The sequence below is a fragment of the Phocoena sinus genome, chromosome 6, assembly GCF_008692025.1.
Source record: "Phocoena sinus isolate mPhoSin1 chromosome 6, mPhoSin1.pri, whole genome shotgun sequence".
In the NCBI taxonomy this organism is placed as follows: domain Eukaryota; kingdom Metazoa; phylum Chordata; class Mammalia; order Artiodactyla; family Phocoenidae; genus Phocoena; species Phocoena sinus.
This window is the reverse complement of record NC_045768.1, coordinates 20,493,955-20,520,314: the sequence shown is the minus strand read 5'-3', so window position 1 is coordinate 20,520,314 and position 26,360 is coordinate 20,493,955. Positions and strand designations below refer to the sequence as shown.

Genomic DNA, 26,360 nt, shown 5'->3' with positions numbered 1-26,360 from the left:
GGATTTGTGTTTTTTTGCTAACTTTCCCTACTTCTGATGGGACGGCAGTGCCTGTCCTGTGTTGTGTAGGTGTGATTGTGTTCTAGCGTGTGTTGGTGTGTGCTTGTGAGCGAGGTGGGCTGTGTCTGCGTATATGTGCGCACACATGATTTTCCTCCCGGGTGGCTGTGATGCCTTGAAGTGGGTCCGGAGTCCTCTGGCTCCAGAGCCCAACTTCACGGAGAGGGCTTGGCCCTCAGCCTCCAGTCTCAGGATGTGGGGCAGAGTGGGAGTGATGATCCCTTAGCCCCCAAGACTCTTCTGGAACTGTGAGGGACATTTTTTTTTTTTCTTATAAAAAGGGCATGGTGTCAGACAGGGTGAAGGCAAGGGTTGTCCAGATTTTGGGAATGTCCAAGCTGATGGGACTCTGGAATGGTTCTGATTTTAAAAGTATAGAAAAGTCCCCCTGTGTTTTAATGACCAGCCTGGAATCTGGGTCCTGAACTCCTTCAAACTGGCAGACTTAGGTCTCAGGGAGATGCTCAGAGGGGCCTCCTGCACCGTGAGTGGGACACGTGTGTTCTCTCTCCAGTCCCCAGCTCTCAGGGCCCTCCCGCACTCCTGGAGCCTGCAGAGCAGCCCCTGTGACACTGGCAACTGGATGGCGGGGTGGTGAGGCACAGAGGGCACTGGATGGGAGGTCGAGAAGTCCTCGGTCACTTGGGACTACAGGCCTGAGGACCGGGACACTCTGGCAGTCACAGTAGGACCAGGCATGAGTGCGGTCCGGGCCTGGGGCTCTGGGACTCAAGTTCAAGACGGATCCCCTGCTAGAAAGTAGTGCGGGGTTGAGGGCACCAGCTTTGTGCCGGACCCGGGCTCACATCCAGCTCTGCCCTTCTTGAGGTCTGACTCTTGTGCATGGCAGTTTACCTCCCTGAGCCTCAGTCTTCCTGTCAGTGGAATAGGGTGATAATGTGACGATGCTGTGAAAGTAAATGGAATATGTATGAAGTGCCTGGTGCAGGGGGTTCAATAACTGTGGCACTTAGGGATTGGGATTGAAGTCTAGGCATGACAGAGGGTCAGAAATCAGGCAGGAGGGCAGAAGTGAGATGCTGGCATGGGTGAGATCTGAGAGCAGTAGCAGTTCCTGCACTGGACAGGAAAGAGCAAGAAGCACCCCGGGAAGGATGGCCTCTGCCAGGAGTCGCTGAGATCCCAGAGATAGGGCAGGGCTGCTTCCCTTGCCTCTTGACCCTGAGGCCTGAGGTCAGAGGTCAGAGAGGAGGGCCGAGAGCTTACTTGCTTCAGGCCTCAGTTTCCTTCTCTGTAAAATGGGCATACTGAAACTAGCCCTGCATTCCCTCAGGGCTGCAGTGATGATCAGGTTCTCTGGACATTGTCCTCTCAACGTGGTCGTGGTCACGATGGACAGAGCATAATTCTGCTTCCTTTATGCAGTCCCACCCCCTCACACTGAGCAGGAGAGGGGCTTGCTTCCCAACACCGTCTCCTCTTCCCCTCTTCCCAGCCCCCAGCTGGCCTGGACTGTTGTCTGGACTGGCTCTGCTTAGCCTGGTGCCCAGGAAGGCAGAGGGGTCTCCTGTCCACAGTCCCACCTGGATGCGGGGAACAGGCAGTTTTCTGGAGCACCCTCCTTCTCTCCAGATTCAGCTTTGGGGCCAGTCCCCAAACTGTTAGCCCTGGGTGCTGGAACTGGTTTTCCAGAGCTGCACCCCAGGCAGAAGGGGCCGTGGCTCTTGGTGGTGTAGGACTGGGGAAGTGCTAGCAAAATGCTGGCATCCCAGCTTCTGCCTGGGTTGAGGGTGGGCTGTGAGGTCCCAAAAATCCCTGCTGGTTGCATGGAGTGGACTGGGCTCCTGTCATCGTCCCTTGGCCTCAGTCTGGGCTTTCCGCGCTCACTCCAGAGTTTGTTTTTCTTTCTTTCTTTCCATTTTTTTTCTCTTCCTGTCTTAGCTGTGTGTTTTCCCAGAATTCTTATGGGAACAGGGTATTTTCCTGCCCCCCCCCGCCCCTTCCCCTTGTCTGTCAGATTTCCTGTTTTACAAACTCGCTTTGAATCCAGGCCCAGGGCTGGTGGGAAGCAGAGCCTCAGGGGCCTCCCCAGCAGCATCCAAGGGCCTGGGTCACCCTGGGCTCCCCGGCTCTCCCCTTTCCCATGCCTGGCCTTTGGGACAGCTGGCAGGTGAATGCCGGGCACCCAGCCTGGAAGAGGTAACCCCTAAAGGAAGGAGACAGCAGTCTCCTAACGAGACGGTGGCCCTTGACCTCTTTCAGCGCTGCTGAGCTGGCTTCTTCCTCAGCCTGCCTGGGGTGCCCTACCCCATGCTGCACTGGGGCCCACGCCACATCCAGGGCGCCAGACCCCTTTTCTGACTTCAGCTGCCTTAGTCTGTTGCTCTCATACACCTGCTCTGAGCAGCCTGGAATTGCTCTTTGAGTGGGCAGGGGCTGGGCTTTCTGCACCCCTCCCAAAGCCTAACTGGGGGTGCACAGAGAGGGCATGCAGCAAGGTAGAACTGAACTGAGCTAGCAGACCGCGCCGCCCCCTGCCAGCTTTCCGCTGCTGGTGGGAGGCTGCAGTGCTGTCCTCACTAGCGGAGCACTTGCTGGTTCCTGCCGTGCTCCAGGCCTGTCATCTAAAGTCAAAGCACAAAGGACTCTTCCCAGCACCATCCTCACGTTCTGCTGTAATGCTTAACATGACCTGCTTTGCTTTCTAGAGATCAGTGTACCCTCATGCTCCTCTGGGAGCCAGAGACCAAGGCCTCATGACCTGGTACCTCACCAGAGCCTGGCATGCAGTAGGAGCTCAATAATTGCATGTTGCTTTGAAAAGAGCATCCAGATGGCAGGGCCCTTTCAGGGGACTTCTGAAAGTAGGGGTTGTGGATCTGCCACGCACACAGGCTGCAGCAGGCACAGTGAGGTCATTGGCTAGTTCAGGTTCAGCCAGGAAGCCTATCTGTGCCCTCACTTGCCCCCTCACCCGGGAGCCCTCACTGATACCTTGAGGCCCTGGCAGTGGACGGTCCTGAGACCCCTAGCACGTGTCCCCTGCCCCTTGGCCTGAGGTGGTGAGTGTGTGCATCCCTGTCTTCCCTCCCCTGTGCTCTGGGAGGGCAGCCAACAGGCCAGCTTTGTCTCTGGGCCCTCAGCATGGGGCCAGCCTTGGGCCGATGCTCCATGAACCCCTGGGGAAAGGAGGAAGGGACCTAGCAGGCAGTGGGTCACAGGTGAGGCGGAGACGTGCAGTGCAGTGGGCCCTTGGGTAAAGGGCTAGGCCACATGTCTGCCAGGGCTGAGGAAGGCGAGATTCAGCCTTCCAAGGCTCGGTCTGGGCCCTTCCACATGGGCCTGGCTTACCTCCTGAGCTCCCAGCCTTCCTGCTTGGCCCACAACCCAGTGCTCAAGATGCCTGGGCCAAGATAGGGACAGCGAGGGGCCGGCCAGCCTCCTTCTTGGCTCCAGCAACCTTGGAGAGGAAGGTGGCTCTGGGGTGGGGACTGTCTTCTTCACGACCTTGGAGCAGAGGCAGCAGCCTCATGGCTTCTGGGAGTAACTGGGCAGGGCTGTGTCCTAGATTACCATCCCGAGGGGGAAGGACGGCTTCGGCTTCACCATCTGCTGCGACTCTCCGGTCCGAGTCCAGGCCGTGGATTCCGGTGAGTGAGTGTCTCGGGTGATGCCAGCCCGAGGCTTTGCAAACAAGATGTTGGAACTGAAAGGGGAGCCCTAAACTGGAGCAAAGTGTCCTGGTTTTTCAAAACGAGAAGAATAATATTTTTAAATGACCACAGATGAAAGTGAGGTCTATGAAAATACACCTACTCTTTTTTTTGTTGTTTTTAATCAAAATGAAAATAGATTTTTATATTTTGTTTCCCAATCATTTCAAACAGGAACTAAACCTATATTTTCAGTAATGGCTGCATGGGAAAATGAGAGTCATTTATGAACTCGATTTGGAAGCAGTATTTTATCCTATTCCAGTCTGATTAGCACTTAAAAATAGTCATTCCCTCCCTATTTTTCACAAAGAAAAGACTTCTAGTCACAGAGTGAGCATCCAAAGTGGAGAAGCTGGGACATGGTGATCTGGGTGCCCCCATTGCCTGTGAGCCTGGCAGCAAGGAAGGGTTCTCAAGGGGTGGGAGGCCCTGGGCAGGGAGGGGGGCCTGGTGGGGAGGTGGACAGCAGAGAGAGGTCAGCCAGTACTGGGTATGTGGGCAGGGAGGAAGTGAGGGCAAAGGGGAGCCTCCCTTCAAGGTCCCCGAGAGCCCCCGAGGTTGGCCCTTCATTGACAGGTGAAGAAACAGAGGGGAGCGGTCCTTGTCCAAGGTCACTGGAAGCAAAGGACCCCGGGGCTTTTGAGGGGGTTGTGGGCTTCAGGAGCCCCTGAGTGGCTTTTCTTTGTCCCTGCAGGGGGCCCTGCAGAGCGGGCAGGGCTGCAGCAGCTGGACACGGTGCTACAGCTGAACGAGAGGCCCGTGGAGCACTGGAAATGCGTGGAGCTGGCACACGAGATCCGGTGACAGGGGCGGCGGGCAGCCCGGGGCCTCGGGCTGGGGCACACCTCCCCTCCCCTCCCCAGACCTGGGCACACGCCTCGCCCGTCCCTCCTTCCCAGCCGTGAGCAATTCACTTTGCTCCTTGGGGAATCAGTTTCTTCGCCTGAAATTGGAAGGTTCAGGTTCTGAGCAATTTTGGATCCCAGAGCAGACAGCAGGGAAGAAGCTCTCAAACAGACCCTGTGGTTCGTGGTGCAGCCCCAGGGGGTCACTCTCTACTTTAGCTCATTAGTTCTGCTACCTCAGAGCTAAGCCCTTGGTTTCCTGAGGATGCGTAGATGTTGTGAACATTTTCAATCGCACAGCTAAACAGTTATTCTTTAAATTTGGGGGTCTCCTAAATTTCGACCCTCTGGGTTAAAGCCCTCGTGGCCCATTTTAGGTTTGCTTCTAGAATGACCGGATGAGGGGTTGTACACAGGCCGTGGCTTGCCTGCTCCTCCTTGATAATACTTTGTGTCCAGGAGGCACATCACTAGTTGAGTTTGGTCTTCTTTCTTGTTTACTTGGCCTTGGCCTCAGTGTCCTTCCCAGCCTCTGCCAGTCAACTAGAGTCGACCTAAGGGACCCCTTTGCTGTCTCTACTTTAGATGGCCTCTGCATCCCTTCCTGTTCTGGCACTGGGGCTTCCCTGCCCTCTTCCCCTCTCTTCCTCTGTGCCCCCACAGGCCCCTACCATGGCTGACTTTGGTCTCCCCCAGACTCAACTTCCCTTTGTGACTCCCCGCCTCCTCCAACTTCCAGGAGCTGCCCCAGCGAGATCATCCTGCTTGTGTGGCGTATGGTCCCCCAGGTCAAGCCGGGGCCAGATGGCGGGGTCCTGCGGCGGGCGTCCTGCAAGTCGACCCATGACCTCCAGTCGCCCCCCAACAAGCGGGAGAAGAACTGCACCCACGGGGCCCAGGCACGGCCAGAGCAGCGCCACAGCTGTCACCTGGTGTGTGACAGCTCGGATGGGCTGCTGCTCGGTGGCTGGGAGCGCTACACTGAGGTGACCAAGCGCGGGGGCCAGCACACCCTGCCTGCACTGTCCCGTGCCACTGCCCCCGCCGACCCCAACTACATCATCCTGGCCCCGCTGAACCCTGGGAGCCAGGTATGGACAGCTGGTTCAGGGGAGGTGAAGGGCATGGGTCCCTGAGTGAGGCCAGGAAGATGCGAAGACTCAAAATTGTGTTGTGAGGAGCCTGCCAGGGGCTTGGAGTGGGGAGCAGGGAAGTGGGCTATGTGTTAACTCCAGCCGCTATAGGGCTGTCCTGTAGGGCTGTCCCCGGCAGAGACAGCAGGTGGGTCTTTGTGGCCTCAGGGCACAGATCCAGGGCCACGGGAGGTCACACGGTAGAAGATTTCACCTCAAAAGAAGGAAGAGCTTTCTGCCAGTCTGCACTTAACCTCAGCGGAATGGGCTGTGTGGTAGGCAGCGAGCCCGTCATAGGAGCTGTAAGATGGAGTAATGGAATGTCAGCGTGTGTGCCCCAAAATATCGGTCCCAGGAGATACTCTGGGAAGAAAGTTTCTTGATGTCAAATGAGTTTGAGAAACACCTTATACTCTCTTCCTCTTCTGGGAGATTCCCAATGCATATTAGCCTATTTGAGGCTCTGAGGGCATCTGCAGTGAAGAAGGTGGTTTACCCTTGTTTAACCGAGCATTTCTCAAACTCCCCTGACGGTGTACCCTTTGTGGCGGAGTTGTTAGCGTCCCAAGTGCCAGTGTTTCACAGAACACACTTCAAGGGGTTAGACTTGATGACAGCTAAAGCCTCGTTCAACTCAAACATTCTAGAGGATTCTAGATTCTGTGATCCCTCCAGGCCCCCCTCTCAGCTCATTAGCGGGACTGCTGTTTTGCCCTCGTGCCCTGAGGTGCTCCCCTCCTATCCCCAGGCCAGGGCTGAGCAGCCTGCCTGGTGGTCTGCCCCGTTCCTGGGACTGAGGTAGTTCTCTGTCTTTCCCCCGCAGCTGCTGCGGCCTGTGTACCAGGAGGATGCCATCCCCGAAGGTGAGTCTCTCCTCTGCTGCTGTGCCCTCTGAGCCCCGGAGAGATGGTGAGGTTAGCTGCGAGGCTGGGCCCCACCTCCTCCTCTGAGTTGGGAGACCTTCCCAACAGAGTCAAGATCTCCCCCTCCCCATTTTGACACAGACTCTGTCTCCTCTTGGGACCTTTTTCTTCCTCACTGAACCAGTGTCTTTCTTCCTTGGACCCTGAACTGAGGAGGAAGAGAGGGCATCTTCCCAGAGCAGTCTAACAGATGGTGTTCAGGACTCAGGCATTCAGCTGAGATTCAACCAACATTACTGAGCAACCAATATATCTAAGGTGCTGTAGGCACTGTGGTCAGGTCAGCTCGGGAGGGAGGCATGGAATTTGGAGCTGGGAGCTTCCAAATTGGAGTTGTATGAGTTTGAGCAACTCATATCCCCTCACTGAGCCTCAGTTTCTTTATTTATAAAACGGGGCTGATAATTCCCACTTCAGAGGGTGTTGGGAGGATTGAAGGAGATAATGATTTTGAGTGGCAGCCTATTTGCTGAGTGATGTTACACAGAAGTTAGCTGTCTTTGAAGTGCACAGATGGCTCTGCTGTTTGAAGGGATTTTTCTCCTTTGTCCTTCAAATCCTGACCTTATTTTTTAAGGGCCAGGGAGAGAAGCTGGGCTCAAAACCAGTTCCTTCTCCCAGGAAACCTGAGGTATCAGTGTTGCTGCTGGAGTTGGCTGGGCATTCCTTTAGGCCCTCTCTGCGCTGGCCTGAGTCTAGCTGGCTGGAGTCCAGGTGGTATCTGGAGGGTTGAGACCAACCTTGCCTGGTGGTCCATGGTGCTGACCTTGGATATGCTTGAGCCCTTCCTTCTTTGACCTCCTTCTTTGTGAATGGCCTTTTCCCAACCACTTGCAGACTTGCTTCCTTGCTGTCCCCCTCTGTCAGTAGCATGAAGACGACGCTTGCTTAGAGCAGGTGCCCTTTGGAGGGAAAAGGGCTCCCATCAGGCTCAGAGTTGCAGATGGAAGCCATCTTTATTCTCTCCAGGCTGGGGCATTTGGGTGTTAGGGCTTGGTCTGTTGGAAATGAAATCTGTGTTCCTTCCGGAGAAAAGTCTGATGGTGATTCAACACTGAGTTTTAAAAAAGCTTTTAGTTGCCACATCAGGTTAGAGTGGAGATGTCACTGCTAAATAGTGACCCCATTAAGGGCAGGGCCTAGGCCTGCTCACCTCCGTGTGTCTGATGCTGGTCCCAGGGTCTGACAGACAGCAGGTACTCAACAGAATTTTATTGGAGTGACTGACTGAAGGGGAGTGACTCTGGTTGCCTCCAAGGTTTGCAGACTGCTCATGGGCGAAGGGAGCTGGAGAGATGTGTGGGTTGAGGCAGGCTGGTGTGGTTCCTTCTCGGCCGAGAGATGCCTCTTGGTGTCCTCCCAACTCGTGTCCACATTTTGGTTCCCCTCTGAGAATACAGTACTTAGTAAACCAAGAAGGGCAGAGTCACGCAGGCTGTGGGAGAGGGACAAGCGAGGAAATGATGCTGCTATTAATAACAGTGGTAACTTTTGAATGCATTATATTAAGAACTCGACCTGACTTCATTCATTCTTTTTTTTAAATTTATTTATTTATTTAATATTTATTTTTGGCTGTGTTGGGTCTTCGTTTCTTTGCGAGGGCTTTCTCCAGTTGCGGCGAGCAGGGGCCACTCTTCATCGCGGTGCGCGGGCCTCTCACTGTTGTGGCCTCTCCCGTTGCAGAGCACAGGCTCCAGACGCGCAGGCTCAGCGGCCATGGCTCACGGGCCCAGCCGCTCCGCGGCATGTGGGATCTTCCCGGACCGGGGCACGAACCCGTGTCCCCTGCACTGGCAGGTGGATTCCTAACCACTGTGCCACCAGAGAAGCCCTGACTTCATTTATTCTTCACGATGATAATTATTTTGGTATCCAAGGACATCTTTGCTCTTTACCAGGGATCAAATATTCCTAGCTCCTGGTCCGCGGGTTCAGAGGAAGGGGTGGAATTCAGGGTACAGATCTTCCCTTAAACCCACTCAGGGTTCTCCAGAGGCTAAAGCTGTCGCCAGGGTGACAACTTCTGTCTCCTCCTCTGGCTGGGCTCTGGGCTGCTCGGCCTCCTTGCAGGAGGGTGGGTGGGTTGAGCCAACCTGAATAGAATGGAGTCTGGTGCCCTTCTGCGGCCTGTGGTGCCTGCCCGCCTGTCGTCGGCGTGTTCTCCAGGGCTGCGGGTGCCCTTGGCATTGTCCCTTGCCCTGTGAAAGCAGCCCAGCCTCAGATTCGCCACAGCCGGGGGACGGATGGCTGCCAAGGCTCACCTCGGAAGCCGGAGCAAAGCCGAGTAATTACTGTTTGGTCAGTGAAGCAGGTGTTTAAGGGGTGATATGGGGGTTTAGACCAGAGGGTGTAAGCAGTAGCAGGTGGGAAGTTAAGGAGTTTGCCTTCGCAGAGCGCAGTAGCTGGGTTATAACTTGGACTGTTTTTTAAAAAAAATACTTCAAAAAATCAGTTTTGGAAAATCAAGCCCACTTGCTACACACTATCCAGGGTATGTGGAGATGGGGCACGAGGGCATGCCACATAGGTTGGGTTGATTCCGCTTTGTACCAGTTACTGGCCAGATGACCTTGGGCAAGTCCCTCAGTCACTCCAGGCCTCAGTTGCCTTGTCTATAAAATGGGGCTGCTTCCCACCTGAAGGCAAATGTGTATGTCAAGTGGCTTATTCATGACTCTCTAGGCCCAAGGCAAAGATTCTGTGACAGCCCTATGCAGCTGGGCTAGGGCAGGGAAGAAGTGGGTTCCTTTAAAGGTCAGACTGGGGGCAGGCAAAAGCCCAGATTTGGGCATTAGCAAACAGCCCCCTTTGTTAAGTTTGGTCTACTTTGCCTTGCTTGTCAGTCCTGTGTGTTTTTGCCTTCTCTGGTCTAGGCTCGGTTGTGTTAAATTAGACTGTCTAGTTCCAGACTGACCCTTTGATCCCTGTTCATGGTAGAGTTTGTGGCGCAGCAGCCCTGTCCTAATGCCAGCCCTGACGGGTGGATTATTTGTTGGCTTGGGTTTATAATCCTCGTGCCCTCACACCCTGGTACCATTCACCAAACCCTTTCCCATCGGGTCTCTCGTGTGCGCCCTCACCTGCCCTGGGCCAGGCAAGGCAGCAGTCTGTATTATCTCTGCTTTGCAGTGGAGAAAACTCTGGCTCAGAGGGGGAAGGAACCTGGTCAGGGTTATTACACAGCCAGTCTCTGAGGAGGCCAGTGCTCAAGTTCAGGTGTCTTGTCCAACTCAAATCCAGTGCAGAGCTTGAGAGCCAGGATGGGTTCTTTCAGCAAAGGGGCCAGCGCCTGGCAGCACAGAGCCCTCTGGGGCGGAGGTCCGGGGCCAGAGCAGACGAGGAGCTGGGTAGGTACTTCCATGCATCTGCCCCCGGCCCTGTCCTGGGCGCACGCTCTTTTCACTCTTCTCTAAGTGACTCCCCGAAGAAGCGGGGGGTGGTTTAGGTGATCACGCTTCGAGTGCTGCCCAAGATGCTGCTGTGATCAGTGGTCACTTGTGTGTGTGGGTTGACTTGTTTTTCTTACCCTGCTCGGTGAGAAGGGGCATGGGGTGGGTAGAGGAGGTAAGTGTGAAGCCTTCCGAGCTGAGTTTTTCCCCTGAGGCTGGGGACCACGCGTTGGTGGGGAGCTTCCCCGAGATGTAGTTGGGGTCAGGCCACCTGTTCACCCCCAGGCTGCCGGGACTGGGGGTGGCGGAAGGAGACCTGGGCCCCCGTGGGCTGCACATGCAGGTCAGGGAGGGCTGATCAGTTGCCCACCTGACAGCAGGGACCCTCGGAGGGGGCCCAGGTGTGTGCAGAGTCTGAATGCCCTGGAGTTTGTCTCCTACCTGCTTGTGTCCAAGAATTCCTGACTTTTTAGCTACTCTGTGTTTTGCTCTTCTGCCCATTGGATGAGACATGATAAAGATCTGTATGCCACCCCTTGTTCAGTATGAGGGTATGTGTCCTGCTGTGTCACCGTATAGAGGGACTCCCTGCAGCTCTCTGCTCTCTTCCCTGGGGGTGATTCATTCTCTCTCTCTCTCTCTCTCTTCTCTCTCTCTCTCTCTCTCTCTCTCTCTCCCCCCCTTTTCTGATGAGAATAATTTGTGAGTTGATAGCCAAGCCGGGGAATACCTCCTGGCTGCGATGAAGCCTAGGATTCCCAGAGTCCCTGGAGTATCTGATTAACTCGCTTTCCCAAGTAGAGAAATCACAACAACAAAACCACAATAAGTTAGCAGCTCACTTTTACCGCACACTTACCAGGTCCCAGGCATTATTCTAGGGGCTTTACTTGGAGTGTCTCATTTAATCCTCACAGCAACCCCATGAGCTTGGTACTATAATTGCAGTGAGGAAACCAAGACTCTGAGGGGCGAAGTGAGTTTCTGGTGGTCACCAAGCTGGGGAGCAGAGGAGTGGGATTTGGGTGCAGCCCTCTGGCTCAGAACGGGTGCTCTTCCCCAGGAACTGGAGCGGCAGGTGCCACTCCCTATTCCAGACTGACTCAGTGAGCCAGGCCACTCCAACTCCCTTGGCTAGTAGAAGGCAGACACCCATACGTCCTGAGAAAGCCCACTGTCTCTGCTATCACTGCAGAAACATGACCTCCAGTCCCTTTGTTCAAGGGACCTGGGAGGCAATGAAACGGGCCAGCAGTGTTGGGTGTGCGGAGGGAGCAGTGGGGATGGGGACAAGAGGGACCACACATGCTCTGCCACCCAGGACGCTCCATCTGATTGCTTGTTTGTCGTGGGACTGTGGGCCCGGTGAGGTCAGATCTTCTGATTTTTTGAATCTGAGAGATTTTCTGATTTTTAAATGTACGAGGCCAAACCGATAGGTCTGATTCAGGTCCTGGGTCACCAGATGAGGAATGCTGCCTTTATCATTGTTGGCAGTTCCCAGCTCTGTCCTTGCCCTGGAGTTGCTGGTTTACACGTTAGTATCTCTCACAGAGTGTGAGGGGATTCCTTCTGAGGTCTCCCTGTCTTCTCAGCACCTTGCTCAGGGCCCGGCGCATGGTAGCTGCTGTTGTTAATGGCTGTTAATGGACTGAGACTGTGTTCCCTGTTTCTGCAGAGGCATGCCTCTGCAGGGGGTGTGGAAATGCCTCACGGTCCCGCATCTCTGTTCCACAGAATCAGGGAGTCCCAGTAAAGGGAAGTCTTACACGGGCCTGGGGAAGAAGTGTCGGCTGATGAAGACGGTGCAGACCATGAAGGGCCATGGGAACTACCAGAATTGCCCGGTCATGAGGCCACATGCCCCACACTCAAGCTATGGCACCTACGTCACCCTGGCCCCCAAGGTCCTGGTGTTCCCCATCTTTGTTCAGGTGAGCTGATGACTGACCCCAAGGGCTCCCTCTGGAGGAGGTGAGAAAGAATAGGGTCCTTCACCCCGGGACTCAGAGATGGTACCTCGTTCCAGGTCTGAGGACCCCCTTTTGGGAAAGACAAATAGCTTTAGGGGCTCAGGATTCCGGGGGGTTATACTGAGGGAGCAGAGGTTTCCAGGAGGAGGAACAGGAGAGTGGGGGCAGGGAAGCTCGGCGACAAGCGGGTCCCCCTCCCCCTCCCCCTCCCCCCTCCCCTCCCCCTCCCCTCCCCTTTCTCTGGGGCCATTGCAGACACGCTACAGCTGCTGGTTGTATTGTCACAGGGCCTGTGTGCTGAGGGTTCTGCTTCCTGGCTCCTCCAGTACTTTGTTGTTTGGAGATGACCAAGGGAGAGAGCCTCGAGGTCTGGCATCTTGTCTGGCCATCAGACATCTTAGCAAACATGTCTGGCCAGTACTAGCTGGTGGCCTGAGATTATTTAGATCTCCCTTCCCCTGCTTTGCTCTCTTTTTCCTTCTCTTCCTCCCCATTTCCAAACCTTTATTTATTCTATCACCCAGATATAACCAATGTGAGCATTTAGATATCTTTCCTGTGCATATACATATTTAAAAAAAAACCCAGACAGATCTTATTGTACGTTTTATATCCTGTTGCCTTTTTTAAACAAGAATTGCAGCATGAACATTTCCTACATCATTAAATATTCTTTGAGACTGTGTCTTGTAGCGATTGGACACTACTATATGGATGTACCATATTTATTTAACCAGTTCTCTATTCTGTTCAGACACTTGTGTTATGTCTACTCTTTTGCTATTGTAAATAACTCTGTGATGAAGATCCTCATGCGTGAATTGCCTCTCGGATTATTTTCCTTGGGGGAGATTCCAAGAAGCGAAATGACTGGGCTATGGGTCATAAACATCTTAAAGGCTCTTTATGCATATTTTGACAAATTGCTTTCCAGAGAGGCTCTTAGTTTATCCTCTCATCAGCAACTTAGAGGGGACATGGCCCCAAGAGCTTCATTTCTGACCATGCCTGCCTTCTCTGGTCTCCCTGGCGTCCCATTCCGGGCCTGTCACTGGCCAGTGGATCTTAGAACTCATACTTTTATAGGACGCTCACAACGCAACTCTGGCAGGTGATGTGCCTCTCCCCAGACAACTCTGTGGGCAGGGTCTGCCCTTTGCCTTTCTCTTGGTCTCTTCTCTTTCTCGGGATGTAACCACAAAGGTCTTGGAATCCACGGGACTTATTTTTCATTTTAAAATTTTTACCAAAAAAATTAAAAATTAGTTTTTTAAAGTTATAAAAAACTTTTGAGTTGTAAAATATATACACCAAAAATGGCATAACACTTAAATGCAGAGTTTAACGGGTAATTATAAAGCGGATATCGACTAAGAGAAAGGACTAGACCATTGCCACCACTCCAGAGGCTGTGCATCTCTCTTCCTGATTACGATGCCCCCTCCCCCCGAGACATACCCACTAGCATGACTTTATGATAATCATTTCCTAGCTTTTCTTTAGTTTTACCACCTATATGTGCTTTCCTAAATGACTTCTTTTTGAATATTGCTTAATGAAACCATATCTCATATCTTCTTTTGGGCCTTGCTTCTTTTGCCTCACGTTACTTGTAAGATCCATCTTGGTTGTTGTGAGTAGTTGACATTTGTTTTGTTATCTTTCTTCCAGCACCTTGCTTGGTGTCAGGTGCCCAGAAGCCATGTTATAAATGTGCATTCACGAGGATAAGCCCTGCTGGGTAGTCCAGGGCTGAGGGAGGTTTCTTCAGGCTGTGCAGGGGCAGGGCTCCACCGTGGGTATGGGGCAGGGTCATGTGGTGGGGTGACAGGTTTGGCTGAGACTTGGTCCCTGGGAACTGACAGCTGAGAAGAACTCAGTTAACTCAAGTGTGTTATGAATGTAGAGCAGGGACTGGCCTGGCCTTGAAGGGACTCAGGTGACCAAATCTGGCATGAGGCTGTCAGGATACTGCCAGAGGTGTCCTGAGAGCCTGGGCCTGACAGCATGAACAGGACAGATGGGGGAATGTGGGGGCCGGGAGCGCCCAGGAGCTCGGTGCAGTGGGGGAGCTGGGGCAGGCTCGGGTGGTAGGGTCGGGGGCGGGGAGGATGGCAAAGGCCGACCATGTGGTTGGACTTCCTGCAGCCAGTGTGCGAGGGCGGGTGGGGAAGGTAGCAGCAGCAGTTCCGCCCAGGATGAGCGTCTCTGTCTTTCTGTTTCTGTCTGTGTATGAGGGGGTGTGTGGGCTCTTGGGGTGTTGGGGCAGGGCTAGCGGTCTTTAGTCTTCTGTGACTGGCTTTGGCAGGCTGCCTCCCCCTCCCCTTCCCCTGCCCTCCCCTCCCCCTCCTCTCCCCTCCCCCCTCCCCTCCCCCTCCCCTCCCCCTCCCCTCCCCCTCCCCTCCCCCTCCCCTTCCCCTTCCCTCCCCTCCCCCTCCCCTTCCCCTGCCCTCCCCTCCCCCTCCCCCTCCCCTGCCCTCCCCTCCCCCTCCCCTTCCCCTCCCCTCCCCTCCCTGCCCCCTTCCCACCCCTCCCCTCCCTCCCCTCCCCTTCCCCTCCCCTCCCCTTCCCCTCCCCTCCCCTTCCCTTCCCCTCTCCTCCCCTCCCCTTCCCTTCACCTCTCCTCCCCTCCCCTTTCCCCTCCCCTCCCCTCCCCTCCCGTTTCCCCTCCCCTCCCCTCCCCTCCCCTTTCCCCTCCCCTCCCCTCCCCTCCCCTCCCCTCCCCTCCCCTTTCCCCTCCCCTCCCCTCCCCTCCCCTTTCCCCTCCCCTCCCCTCCCCTCCCCTTTCCCCTCCCCTCCCCTCCCCTTTCCCCTCCCCTCCCCTCCCCTCCCCTTTCCCCTCCCCTCCCCCTCCCTCCCCCTCCCTCCCCCTCCCCTCCCCCTCCCCTCCCCCTCCCCTCCCCCTCCCCTCCCCTCCCCCTCCCCTCCCCTCCCCTCCCCTCCCCTCCCCCTCCCCTCCCCTCCCCCTCCCCCTCCCCTCCCCTCCCCTCCCCCTTCCCTCCCCTCCCCCCTCCCCTCCCCTTCTCTCCCCCTCCCCTCCCCTCCCTCCCTCCCCTCCCCTCCCCTCCCCTCCCCTCCCCTCCCCTCCCCTCCCCTCCCCTCCCCTCCCCCTCCCCTCCCCTCCCCTCTCCTCCCCTCCCCTCCCTCCCCTTCCCTTCACCTCTCCTCCCCTCCCCTTTCCCCTCCCCTGCCCTCCCCTCCCTCCCCTCCCCCTCCCCTCCCCCTCCCTCCCCTCCCCCTCCCCTCCCCCTCCCCCTCCCCCTCATTGCCACCAGGCCTCTTTGAACTGTCCTCTTTGTTTTCAGCCTTTAGATCTCTGTAACCCTGCCAGGACCCTCCTGTTGTCGGAGGAGCTGCTGCTGTATGAGGGGAGAAACAAGGCTGCCGAGGTAAGACACTCACATTTCCCCGGTGGGGTTTCTGGTGGGCTTCATCGGCCATCCTCCAGGCCCCTAACTTTCCTCTCTTCCTGATGGTCTCAGAATTGTACAATTGGGGTAGAAAAGACCAGAAAAGGCCTCCATGCCCTCTTTACCAAATGGCTACCCAGCTTTTTTGGGTATATTTCCAGCGATAGGGAACTTGCCACCTCTCAAAGCGACAGAGTGCATCTTTGATGGTTAGAGAGTTTTCCCAACACCTAATGACGTTCCACTGTTTCTCCCATCTTCCTCTAAGGAGCAGGAGAGATGGCATTTCACCCCAGCTGTGATGACTGACTTTGTGGGTGAGAAGATAAAGCTGTTAGCCAAAGAGAATTTTAGAAGAGCACCCGTTACCTGTGTTTTTGGGTGTATATTAACCCAAATCCAAAATCTTCTTCTGAGGGATAAGTCTGTGATCTCTCTTTGGGATCTAGCTCTGCCAACAGGGACCTGGGTGTGTAGGTCACGCTGCTTTTCCTGGGAGCTGGCCCTGGCTTATCTCTAACTGGGGGGATTTCACTCGCCCACACCATCCCCAGAGCTGGCCAGGTTCCGGCTCAGTCCCATGAACTTAAATCTACTTGGGAACAGAAGTTGGAGCTCTGGGGTCTGACTGGGCTACCTGGGAGCCTTGAAGAGAGGGTAGGGGGCTTGCCTCCAATCAGGCCCTGATTCAGAGCTGGCAGTGTGGCTTGGCTGAGTTGAGTGACAGCTTGGGGTGGTGGAAAGATCAGGAAACTTGGAGGCAGAAGGCATGTAGCCAGCTCTTGCTCCGCGGCTGGTTCACTTACGACTTCTTCCTTCTTCCTCAGTCTTCCCATCGGAACAGTGGGGTGTGTGTGTGTTTGAGGCAGCAAGGGCAGGGTCTGAGGTCAGCTGATCTCTAAGGGCCGTTTCAGCCTCAGCATTCCGGGACATTTTGTGTAGTCGTGACGAAAGCAGGCTGCTTTTGTTTTGTTTGTGAAACAAGCAGACCAGAACTCATATTTTCCAAATGAGCGTTGTCTTTCAGGGGCGCTCCCTGGGGAGACTGCAGGATTATTTCTACCACACTGGCGTTGCTTACCACATTTCTGGACCTCCTCTTCGGGAACTTTCTTAAGAACCTTGGCATAACTTCTGAATTGCCTCTGTGGGGGTAGAACTTCATCTGTTGCAGGGGATTTGGGTTTTAGGAACGAGAAGTCCTTTGGAGCTACGCTTGGTGAATAAGTGTGTGGTGGAGCTCAGTCAGGTAGCCAAAAGTCAGAAACTGAGGTGTGTGGCTATAAACTCACAAGACTCAGAAGGAGGCAGTTAGAAATGGCAGCCACTGTGGAATACATTCATATGTCTCAATGTGCTCTTTTCTTCCCCTACTCACTCACCATTAAGCCTGCAAACCTTGAGCACTTTTTATTTATCCTCACTGTGCAAGTTTTCCATTCTTGATCCCAGTTAACTCTCACAGCTTCCCGAGGAGAGGCACGTTTGTCCCTACTCAGTAGATGAGGAAACTGAGGCTCCAGTGAGATTTACTAGGACCTGAGGGTCTCAAGACTCCTAAAAGATGGAGCCACGATTAGCACTTGGGATCTCTCTGGCTCAGCAGTTCTTTCCAGGATCCCATGCTGGCTCTGGTGTGTTTGTTTAAAAACAAACTAACAAACATAAGCTGAAGCCAGGGCCTGATGATAGTTAAAATCTGTCCAAAAGCTCTTTGCCTAGTGGGTCTTCGGAGCCCTAGAACTAAGAGACCCCTTTTGACGGTTGAAAGAAATGATTTGAACACAAGGAAAAATAATGCATTTCTTTTTCTTGAAATATGATAGGAAGCAAATACGTGGCTGTTAGTAGTCTGTCGTGTTATTCAGGCCAAAAATATAAACCAATTCAAGAGGGGTTTGGCGAAGTTCAGAGAATTGCATCGTGGCTGGGCCCTCAGGAGCCATCCATTCTAATTGCTTCCCTGTAACTTTCCAGCTGATCGTTCTCCATCCAGCCTCTTCTTGAGTCTGCTGAGGGAGCCCTCCCGGCAGTGGTTCTATTACCAGAGAGCCCTAAATTGTAGAAAGTTGCTCGACAGAAATCTTTGTTCATGGAATGTTCCCCCTTGGCTTGGTGTCCCTCCTCTTCTCTGGGCATGCTCTGTGAGCTGATCCAGTCCCACACCGTGAACTGCCCTCATCACACGCCCTCCCGGAAGTCACCAACTTGATTAACATGCCCTGAGATCAAATCAGCGTTTTGGTACAGACTCATTTCTACATTCAAAGAATGGTTACTGAGCATCTACGATGGAGCCAGGCCCTGTGCTGGAGGTTCCAGGAGTCCTATGGGGCACAAGACAGACATGCCCTCACTTTACACACCGACTCATTAAGTTTACCGTTTGCTCGGGCACCAAGACCTTTGCTGCAAACCCTGCCCTCAGGCAAGATTCCTCTGAGGAAGCTTGGTTAGGACCACGTGGGATTAGTGGTGCTTCAAGTCTCAAGGATTTCCTAACCAAGCGATTCCTCGACTCTTGAGCCTTTGGGAAAGCAGATGTGTCCTTGGAACAAGTGTGGGGAAGACAGCTGGCGGCCCCCAGGGCCTGCTGTGGGAAGCAGAAGGTAACTGGGCTGTGGAGATGGGCGTCACTTCACTGTGGGCTGCTGTGGCTCCTGCGGGGAGAGAGGCCTGCAGGGTGCTGGTGAGACGGGAGAGGGGCCCACCTGCCCTCCTCTGGCACCCTCGCCTCTCTGCCCTGTCTCCCGCTGTGCAGCAGTTCTGTCCTTTCCCTGACCCGGCTTTTGGGGAAATTCTTCGTTCAGGCCTTAATCACTTCCTGTCTAGACCACATTCTCAGCTCTGGGAATCTGGGCCAGGGCAACGACCTGGGTCTTTTCTCACCTTGCTGGTGCCTCTTCTCCACTTGCCATCCATCCAGCCCTTTCTGGGCCTGGGTTGTTTTTTGAATTTTTAGGCTCCTGACAGACTATCTCCTCTGACCCTTCCCCTGCCAGCTTCCCTGTGGGTCCAGAGACCACTTCCTGGTTTCCACTGAGTGGGTCAGGGGACCCTGAGGGTTTGTCTTGTGCTTGCCTAGTGTAGAGCTTTCTCCTTTCCACTCAGTGGATGTTGAAGTCTTCTCCTCAGACAACCAAGCCCTAAACTCCTTCTGAGTTCTGAGATCATTTTCTTCCCTTCCCTTAACTTCTGTCTCCTTTGTTCCTCTTTTTTGGTCCCTGCTTGGATTCTTTCACATTCAGGGACAGGACAACTGTAGGCACATTGCTACCTCACCATATTGTGAGAGCTTTGCGGTCATCCAGACCTGGGCAATGGTCTCTGGCTGTGTAGCCTTGGACAGTTCACTTAACCTCTCGGTGCTGTAGGGTCCTCACCTATACATGAGGGCAATGATGTTAGTTACAAGTGAGGATCCACTGAGCATAAAGTAAGTGCTCAGTAAATGGAGGCTTCTGTGGACTATGCTGGGTCAGGGCTGTGATGGGAAGGGGTTTGGAGAGAGTCACTGCCAGGATGCCTTCCAGCCCAGGGTTCAGGAGCCCTTGTGTTTGGTCCCCGTTAGATAAGCCAGAGCCCCTGAATGCCTCCTGCTCAAGAATGCCCCCTATTGTCTCTGTGGCCCAGATTCCCTCAAACCTCTGTGTGCCACGTGGTCCTTTGAAAAACACTTATGTATTTTTAAATTATAAAAGTAACAGATTCTCATTGCAAACTAATGCAAATTAAACAGAAATGTATAAAGTCAAGTCCCATTCCCCACAGTGAAGACTGTGATGAGTATTTTAGACGTTAAAAAATGTATAAATACAGACAGGTTTACAGTTTGGTTTTATGAAGTTGGATCATACGCTAGGTATTTTTTGGACATTGCACTATTTTGATTTATGATGGACAGATTTCCATTTCTGTCCACTTGGCTCTACTTTATTCTTTCAATAGTTGCATAAAATTCTCCCACCTGAAGGTAGCATAATTTAGTTTATCCATCCTCTCTTAATGGGTGTTTATGTTCTTTTTTAAAATTACAAAAATTTGTAATGCTGAGAACATCCCTACATGTTCATATTTATATGTCCTTGTAAGTATTTCTATAGGCTAGAGTCATAGAGGTGGAGCTGTTAGGTCATCTTTAACAATCTGACAGCTAAATGTCAACATGTTGGCTTTTTAAAACTTTGTCAACAATCCAGCACACACTCATGTGGCCCTTCGTAGTGCATGCCGACCTTCCAGCGGATTCTTCTTACCCCAGATGAGATGAAATGTCAGATTTTGACACCTCAAAGGGAATTCCACAAAATTAATAATATTCTGTTTTCTTCGGAGGATCTAAAATAGGGTTTTTATTGCTTTTGACTAAAGGCCACCGCAGGATTTACAAAACAAAGAACAGTGTAATCTTTACTGGCATTAGAGGATCAAGTGGATTTTTTCTTAGCATAAAAATATGCTGAGCATGCCTGATGGCTTACCTATAATGTCTAAAAATATCTTTCTCCTTTATTTTTGGAGCAGCTAGTGCATAAAAGAGATAAAAGTTCTGTGCATGTCTGTGTTGGAGCATAAGTAACTGGCTTTTTCTTGAACTGACGGTGCATGAACGCAGTTAAAATTATCTACAAGAATTATCTACATTTTATCTAAAATTATCTACAAGAATACTCACATTGCATGATGCTTCAAATTCACTGTCTACACAGACCTTGTGAAAGAAGCCTGTAGGGAGCTGAGCAGGGACGTTCCCCCCTGTTTGCACAGATGGAAAAAAACTGAGGCAGAAGGGATTCAGCAGACTTAACCAAGTTTTCATGGCTACTTAGTGGGACAGGTGCCTCGACTTCTGACTCCAAGCCCAGTGCTCTTTCAGCTGGACATTTAGAGGAGAAAGCAAGCAAATGTGGCACGTCCTGCAGCTCAAGGGTGGCTCCAAGCCAAGGGCACTGGGCTGGAGATTCCAGAGGCGTTTGGTCAGAGAGGTGGGCCTGTGGGGTGTCGGGCTGTTGAGAGGCTGGCAGAGGCCGTCAGGAGGCATGGAGAATGAGGATGAGGGCTGATTTTTGTTCTGTTATTTTTTCCGACTGTGAGGAGTAGGCAAAAGGGCAGCCTTGACTGCAGGTCAGGTCTCTGCCCTTGGCTTAGGCCACGCTAAGCATCTGCTCCTGGTTATGCCCGAGATGATGGAGACTCGTTACCTGGACTCCCAGGGGAGGCTGTGGCTTCTGGCCTCTGGGACAGCAGAAGAGTGAGCTCTGTTTGCTCTCTCCCTGTGCAGGTGACGCTGTTTGCCTACTCTGACCTGCTGCTCTTCACCAAGGAGGATGAGCCAGGCCGCTGCAACGTCCTGAGGAACCCCCTCTACCTCCAGAGCGTGAAGCTGCAGGAAGGTGAGTGCATGCCCGAGATGCCCTGGACTCCCTCTGCACTCTCCCTGAGTCCTGCTCTGGGCAGCATGGATGGGATGTGTGCCCCTAGGTCTGGTTCTCAGACACTGGCGTTCCAGTCTAGGCTGGCAGGCCCCTGTACACCCTGAGCTTTGCCGGGAGGCTTCTGTTCCAGTGAGGTTTCAGGGAGGCTTGGGAGTGGAGTGGGAAAAGCGCTGGCTTCAGACAGACCTGTGTTCAGATCTTGGCTCTGCCCCTCACTACCTGTGTGACCTCAGGCAAGTTCCTCAACCTCTCTGAGCCTGTTTCCTCATGCGTAAGTGAGGACACCAATAGTATCTCAGAAGGTTTTTGTGAAGATTAAATTAGGTCGTTTATGCAAAATGGCTGGCCCACACCGTGTGCCCAGGCAACACATCCGGGACAGGAGCACGTGGGAGGGTGAAGCGAGTCTCTACCCCACACTTGCCACGGTGCCCTCCCCTCCACTCGGGAATGGGAAACCAGCGGGAATATCTGTCGAGTGGTTTGGTTTGGCGCCTGAGGTCTCTGCTGAAAGGGGCTCAATTTCCTCTCCCAGATTATGAAAACAACACCAGACCTGTTTGAGCATGGGTGACAGGGGCAGGGAGGAAAATATTACCCAGTGAAAGAATTCTGTTTTGACGGGTTTTGCTCCAGGAAAACTTCCTGCCTGTTTGCAAACCCGGCCTGCGTGCTCGGTGCCCCCGCTGTTCTTCCTCCTTAGAAACCCAGGGCGTGTGAGAACCTCCATTCTCGCAGCCCCACAGGAAGTCGCTTACAACTTCTCCTTCTCTGCCTCTGGCTTTCTCCTGCCCACTGCCCACTGCGGCCGCTGAGGGGAAAAAGCAAGTCACCTTGCTTGGGGCCAGCCTCTCCTACAGGATGGGCTGGGCCTGACCAAGGTCATGGGGAGGGACAGCCCTCTGAGCAAGTTCAGCTGAGATCCTGGCATTCCAAGGAGCCCCCCATTACCTGCGGGAGCGGGGTGAGCGAGAGCTACAGTGACTCTGCCCTTGGCTTCCCCGCTGCCCTGCCCCTCCCTCTGTCCCTCACGCCCAGCTTCCCCTACACATCTATTCCCCCGTCCCTCCCACCCCTCTGCACACACATGTACTCACACGCCTGCCCACCCCCAGCTCCCACTATCTAGGACCCAGTCAGATTTGAGGGGTGCTGGTGGGGGGCTGTGCTTGGTAATACAGGCTGATTGATGATAAGAACCATCACACAAGTCGGGCTCATCACACAAGTCTGGGGCCTGCAAGCCCAGGACCCTGGGCAGCTCAGCCTCCTGCTGAAAGGAGGGAGGGGGAAGAGGGCTTTCAAACTGGCTGAGCATTGGGTGCAGGTTGGGAGCCACAGGGCAGAGGAAGAGCCTAGGGCAGTAGCTGGGGGCGTGAGGCCCTGGGCCGGCTTTGCTGCTGACTGTGTGGTGTGGCTTCAGCTGCTCCTTTCTCCCTTTTCTGGGCTGCGGTTTTTCTGACTGTGAAACCAGGCTTGGGCAGTCCAGTGTGTTCCCTCCCAGACCTGACGTGCCCACATGGACCCCGAGGTTGCTCTGAGAAGCTGGACAGTGCTCATTTGTCTGGTCCCCACCCCTAGCCCGGGTGCGGGGAGTCCGCTGGGAATTGGTTGGATCTTCCCCTCCTGGAGGCCCCAACCTAAGGCTTGAAGTGAGAGGCAGGGTAAGCACCATCCTCCACTGGGTGGCGGCTGGTCAGGGTGGGTGGTGTGAGGCCTTGGGGCGTGGCAGAGAAACCTCCCGCGTGCCCGGTTGCACGTGAGCTCCAGCCTGTGCGGGCATGGCCTCCTGGGGCTGGAGACTGTGGGTGGCCAAGACCAGCAGTGCTCAGGAGAGATGACCACAGCCCTTGGAGCCTATTGGGTTGGCACGTGAGGGGGTGTGTATGTGTGTGTGTGTGTGTGTGTGTGCGCGCGCGTGTGTGCGTGTGTGTGTGTGTGTGTGTGTGTGTGTGTGTGTGTGTATGCGCGCGCCTGTCCTGGCTGGCCGGGCCGTTGTTCTGGTGCGAACTGTCTTGCCTTTCTCCAGCAGTGTCAGTCAGCAAACACAGCGAGTGTGGCTTTCCATGGAGCCAGGGAGCTGCTGGGAGCGAAGGCAATGGCTCAGAGACACTGAGCACTCAAGGTGCACATTCCAATGCTTAGATGTCTTTTCAGGCACTTGTGGGGAGCCATTGCCCCGCTCCCTGAGACAGCCTTGGGGGTCCCAGGGTTTTCAGAAGTCCGGTGACCACCTCTCCAGCTGTCGGAGTTGGAGCCGCAGGACCCGGTGTCCTGAGTCCTGACGCCCGCACTCCTGCCCCCCTCCCCGCACCCCCAGAGACTCGCTGCAGCAGCAATGGCCTGAGCGAGGCTTTTAAGAGATGCATTTGGGGCCTCAGCTGGAGCTCCTCTTGGCAGGATGGTCTCTGATTAACATTGCTCATGACTCCTAAGGTTTCTTGTCTCTTTCAAATCAACATATGCGGAAAGTTCAGTTTGAGGCAGAGAAGATGGTGAACGAGGAGCACACCCAGCCTTTCCTGCAGGCTAGGGCTGGCGAGGGCAGTTCCCTGGCCGAGGAGGATCTGCCCCACCCAGGGACCAAGGACTCCCTTGTGTGACATGCCTGATGCGTGCTTGGCTCTGCTGGCCAAGCCTACTCCCAGGGCTGGGCACGGGCACAGAACATCGTGGGTGCCCGATGACTGTTGGGTGAATGAGTGTAGGACCCAAGGGAGATGGGAAGCGTGGCCTCAGCTTGGGGGCTGGGGTGCACTCCTCCCTCAGGGCTCCCGGCTGGTGGCCACTTAAACCTTGCCCGCCCTCCTCCTGCCCAGCTTCCCCCGAGCTTCAGCGAGGCTGAATGGCAGTGTAATGGGAACAGGCGGAGAGCTGGTGCTAACAACTGGGACATCTCCGGTCAGCCGGGGCCCATTGTGGTCTCTTCCTGCCTCTGCCGCCCACTGGCTTTGCTGTTCTTTGTGTTTCTGCCTCCCGGGTGGCCAGTATCCCACCCACAGTGTGTCTTCCTGACCTGCTGTGGTCTCTCAGGATGGCCTGGAAATGTCCAGCTGCTTCTTGGGTTCACCATCCACCCTGAGGAGCCCAGGCGCCCCATCTTGGAAACTCAGCTGCTTAGGTCCAGGCTGCTGGTACCCTTGGAGTTAAATTTAGTCGGTTGACATTTTCTGAGCACCTCCTCAGAGCCCACCTCAGTGCTGGCCGCCAGGGTGAGAGCAGAGGAAGAGACGCATACATTCCCACCTCCGGAGCGCATGGCCAGGTGAAATGACAGATGAGTAAACCGGGAGAGGGACAGAAGTGTGACACAGTGGTCAGAACACAGGCTTTGGAGGCAGGCAGTCCTGGGTTCAAGTCTCAGCTCTGTCACTTGCCCACTGCATGCCTTCTGCAAGTTGTTTTCCTTCCCTGGGCCTCAGTTTCTGCATCTGGAAAATGGGGACAACAGCCCTCCTGGCCTGTCTCACAGGTGGGGAGGACTTGGTAACTGGTTGATTTGGGGATCTCAGACCAGGCTTGAGAGGGCTCTGGGAAAATGACAGAGGGGCCAGACCTGGGCCGGGAAGCCACCTCTGGGCTCCCCCCAGCCCATGACTGGGGATCACCCTTGCATAGCCCATGGTCCATGGCCCACATTCCTTGATGGGAAAGAGGGTTCACCCAGGAACCAAATGGCTCCTTGTTAAATTTCAAAATGGTGAAAGTGGTTGGAGTGTTGGATGGAAAGCCCGAATGTGTGCTGCCTCACTGTCCCTTTTCCTTTACACCTGCCCCCGTTTCCACACTCTGGAAAGTCCAGAACCCAGTCCAGTGTTTTGGAAGGATTTCTGGTGGAGCTGAGGTTTCTCTCCTGGGTCAGCCATGCTGCAGCCTCCTTTTCTGCAGCTGCAGCTCCTTACAGGCACCCTTGGCTCCTGAGCCTTGCTGTCCTTATTTATGAGGCTCTGAGCCATGCTGAGCGCTGCCCGCATTCTGTCCTTCTCCCAAAGTGCTGTCAGCACAAGGCCGTGACGGGGAGCAGATTTCAGTGAAGGTGTGCAGTAACGCAGGGGTGCCATGGTGGGGTGTCACGGCACAGAAGAGTTTCAAGGCGATCCGTCAGCGATCCCTCGCCACTGGGAATATGTCTTAGGCTGCATCCCCCAACCTTGGCCTTCTGTCTCCCTGAGGCTCCCATCTACCTGGCTTTCCCCTCCCTTCTAGAACCTTCTCTTCTCTCACTGGCAGCTTCTAAAACCCAAAATTCTGTTATTTTCTTACACAGATCTTTTTGTTTCTCCCTTGGCACTAAGATCTGCTTCTAGAAAGTCAAGGAAACGTCCCAGTGTGTTTTCTTAAACAAAAGAAGCCACCTCCCCTTGTCTCCACCCTCAGCAATGCAAGGAACTGGCAGAAGCTTTGAAATTAGAGGTTTCTTAAACACGATGGACTTCTTAGGCAGGGCTGCCCCCTGCCCCCCAACCCATCTCTAGGTGGGGAGAAGCAGAAGGATTTATTCTAATTCCAAAGCAAACCCCCATTTACTTATGAGCTATTTTCATCTAGCTCTGGCTGACATCCCTGGCCTTAGGGATAGATTTGCCCAGGAAACTGCCCATATGCTTGCTCCGAGGGGGCCTGGCCTCCACCCACGTGAGGACCTCACTCACTACTTTTCTTAGGAATAGGCTTGACCCACCGTCTCTGTTTTTCCCTTGCCACCTCTACTTTGCAACGCATTTTGACAATTTCTTTGATTCAGGTGTATGTTGAGGGTTCTGCGTTGAGCCCAGCACTAGTCCTGTTTCCTTGAGGGGACAGGTGCCTGGGTAGGGCCTACGTGGTGGGCATTTGAGAGGCAGGTGTGTAGTGGTTCGGAGAGTGAGCTCTGGGACCAGGCTTCCCGGGTGTAAATCTGAGTTCTTCCCCCTTCTACCTGAGGCATGTTACTCACCCCCTGTGCCTCAGTTTTCTCACATGAATCATGGATGATAATAACCCCTGCCTCATAGGGGTTGTTGTGAGTGTCGAGTTTATGCGCATGAAACATTTGGTGCTGTGGTTGGCACACAGCACTGGGTACTCTAAACCCCTATGGCAGTTTAAGTGTTTGCCGTTATATGTGCTGTACGATTGCTTCCCTCAAAAAGGATGACCTGCCTGGTGAGGTCGAATGCTTGAAATACAGGAAGTTCCTAACCAGCCCTGGCCTGTGCTCAGATGAGTGGCCCACGGGGAGTGCTGCCAGGTTCCGAGGAGCAGCCTGCAGCAGTCAGGGAAGGCCACCTGGAGGAGGAGGCGGGGCTACCTCACAGTTGCCATCCCTTGAGCACAACTTGTGCTTCTGCGTCTCCATGCCTTTGCCCGTGCTGTTCCCACCTCCCAGAGTGCCCTCTCTTCCCACCTTGAGTTCAAGCTCAGAAGGGTCCCCCTTTTGTCAGGAAGCCTTCCCTGACAGCTGTGGGTCATCTCTTGGCTCTTGTGTTTCTGCAGCAGGCTGACTGAATCGTCTTCCGCCTTAGGGTAGGTA

At 54.2% G+C, this 26,360-nt stretch overlaps 1 protein-coding gene across 4 annotated transcripts in view; it reads left to right on the top strand.

Moving 5' to 3' along the window:
- RGS3 (regulator of G protein signaling 3) overlaps positions 1-26,360 on the top strand; it is a 145,050-nt gene that overhangs the window by 48,515 nt on the left and 70,175 nt on the right. For 3 of the 4 annotated variants that reach the window (XM_032634931.1, XM_032634932.1, XM_032634936.1), the window contains 7 exons: positions 3,590-3,671; positions 4,432-4,537; positions 5,322-5,673; positions 6,539-6,578; positions 11,768-11,964; positions 15,309-15,392; positions 20,695-20,806. In XM_032634931.1, coding sequence (XP_032490822.1) covers positions 3,590-3,671; positions 4,432-4,537; positions 5,322-5,673; positions 6,539-6,578; positions 11,768-11,964; positions 15,309-15,392; positions 20,695-20,806 — 973 coding nt within the window. Of the gene's footprint in view, positions 1-3,589; positions 3,672-4,431; positions 4,538-5,321; positions 5,674-6,538; positions 6,579-11,767; positions 11,965-15,308; positions 15,393-18,003; positions 18,023-20,694; positions 20,807-26,360 lie in introns of those variants that run through there. The other variant, XM_032634937.1, reaches the window with a different exon arrangement.